The following is a 2,034-nucleotide window of genomic DNA, read 5'->3' as shown; positions in this document are numbered from 1 at the left end:
GAGAGAAGGGATAGAGTTTCAACGACAAAGGATGTCTATTATGCAAAGGGCTTTCATATACCCACACACACACACACAAACTTAGAGAGAAGGGAGAGAGTTTCAACAACAAAGGATGTCTACTATTCAAAGGGCTTTCATATACCCACACACACACACACACAAAGTAGGCGAAGGTACAATAAAAACATAGAGCTACTATATGGATAAAATTATAAAAATAATTGAAAAATATTGGACCAATAAATAAATAGGCATTCTAGAGTCTAGACCGACAAGCAAATATTAGACCAATATAGACTCATAAATAAATATTAGACGAATATAGACCATTATCCAAAAGGAACGTGTTGCTTGTGTCCCATGTGTTGACGGTATCTCACGTTGAGCTTGCCGGGTTCTAACTTCTCAGCATGTTTGAGGATCTTGAGACTGAAAGGGCTCTCGCTCTCCCCTCCTACAATACTAGTATGGCCTCATTGCTATATAAAGCACTGAAGTTTTGTTAGGCATTGGGCAAGACAAGATCAGGAGAGAAGACCTTGATCTGCGCCATACTAGCTGCTGTCAGTGTGTCGTAAGAGTGATGGCCATGGCCCGTCTTTCCTTTCAAGTGTTGGTGATTGTTGCAGCGATTGCTCTTGGTTGTTTGGCGGGGAGCGCTCGAGCTGTAAGCACTAATGATCATATATTATATGAGAGAGAGAGAGAGAGAGAGAGAGAGAGAGAGAGAGAGAGAGAGAGAGAGAGAGAGAGAGAGAGAGAGAGAGAGAGAGAGAGAGAGAGAGAGAGAGAGAGAGAGAGAGAGAGGCAGAGAGAGAGAGAGAGAGAGAGAGAGAGAGAGAGAGAGAGAGAGAGAGAAGAGAGAGACACAGAGAGAGAGAGAGAGAGAGAGAGAGAGAGAGAGGTTTACGATGCTAATCCTCCATCAGTATAATTTACTGATCGATCGGCCCTTGTCTTACTGTAGTGTACTGGGAACTACTCGGCTTCATGCACGAATGAGACCCTGACTCTGTCCCGCCTCAAAGCCGCCTGCTTGACTGTGGACGAGGACTACGTATCGACCTCCATCGACCTGAACGTGCATGTCACCAACTCCAACGGCGTCCTCAAGTGCAGCAGTGGCTTCGGCCTCTACGCCGCCTCCTGCGCTCACTCCAAGCTCCTCGAGAACGGCCACACCCTCACGGCCAACTGCAAGAACACATCCTCCTTCTACCTCCCCGCATCCCTCGACCTCGACGAGTGTATCGCCAACATCAATGGTACCTTCACCTGGACCTGCCTCCCTGACTCCTCCACCCAAGGTTTGCTAAGCACCATGTGACCTCGCAATCTGGACTCTCCATGCCCTCCAGCGCATGGGCTTCGACCCTATGTACATTTTGTTAAGTAGCTTGTGAGATCGCAATATGGACTCTCAATGCTCTCATGGCTCTCGGCTTTTTGACTATATTGTCGTTACTGCGTCACTATTCCCATGAGGCAAGCACCTTCAATAAGCCATATTGCCAATATTGCTCTCAAGGCCATGGGCTGACCATGCCACTATTCCCATGGGGCGAGCACTCAAAAATAAGCCTTGCTCTACTACATAAATGCTTCCATGTTTGTACATATGTATGCTCCATCTAGACATGAGGGCTTTCTGTGTTTCTTCATGAACTCTTCTACAAGATGTGAACCTTTGCTGCAAGTTCACCATTTTGTTAGACTCCTTTTTTCTTCTAGATCAACAAAACGCTTCATGTTATAAGCCTTAGAGAAGGTGATCTTTGCAAATGCTTGAAACTAGCGCATTCTATTACCATATGAAGTTCCAATATTTCTACTTGTATGTAGTTCTCCTAAGAAGCATACACTTAACTTGAAAGGAAGTTATAAAAACTCAAATGTTGACAATGATAATGTGACTCTCTATTACAATTATGGACACAACTAATATCAAGCATATGGTTCCATATGTACATAAAGGGTAACTGCTAGATCAATAACCTCATAGCCCCAAAGACAAATCACAACCCAAAGTAA

At 44.6% G+C, this 2,034-nt stretch overlaps 1 protein-coding gene across 1 annotated transcript; it reads left to right on the top strand.

Moving 5' to 3' along the window:
* Positions 1–493: 493 nt before the first annotated feature.
* On the top strand, positions 494–1,702 carry LOC148039862 (uncharacterized). Its single transcript, XM_087694723.1, has 2 exons — positions 494–670; positions 971–1,702. Exons 1-2 carry the CDS (start codon positions 587–589, stop codon positions 1,328–1,330), a joined length of 444 nt encoding a protein of 147 aa, XP_087550849.1. The 5' UTR covers positions 494–586; the 3' UTR covers positions 1,331–1,702.
* Positions 1,703–2,034: the final 332 nt, after the last annotated feature.

The sequence above is a fragment of the Lygodium microphyllum genome, chromosome 2 (assembly GCF_053477565.2).
Source record: "Lygodium microphyllum isolate KBCC chromosome 2, Lygodium_microphyllum_v1.1.10, whole genome shotgun sequence".
NCBI classification, from domain to species: Eukaryota; Viridiplantae; Streptophyta; class Polypodiopsida; order Schizaeales; family Lygodiaceae; genus Lygodium; species Lygodium microphyllum.
Note: the sequence above shows the minus strand (reverse complement) of the source record. Positions and strands in the feature narration are given on the sequence as shown.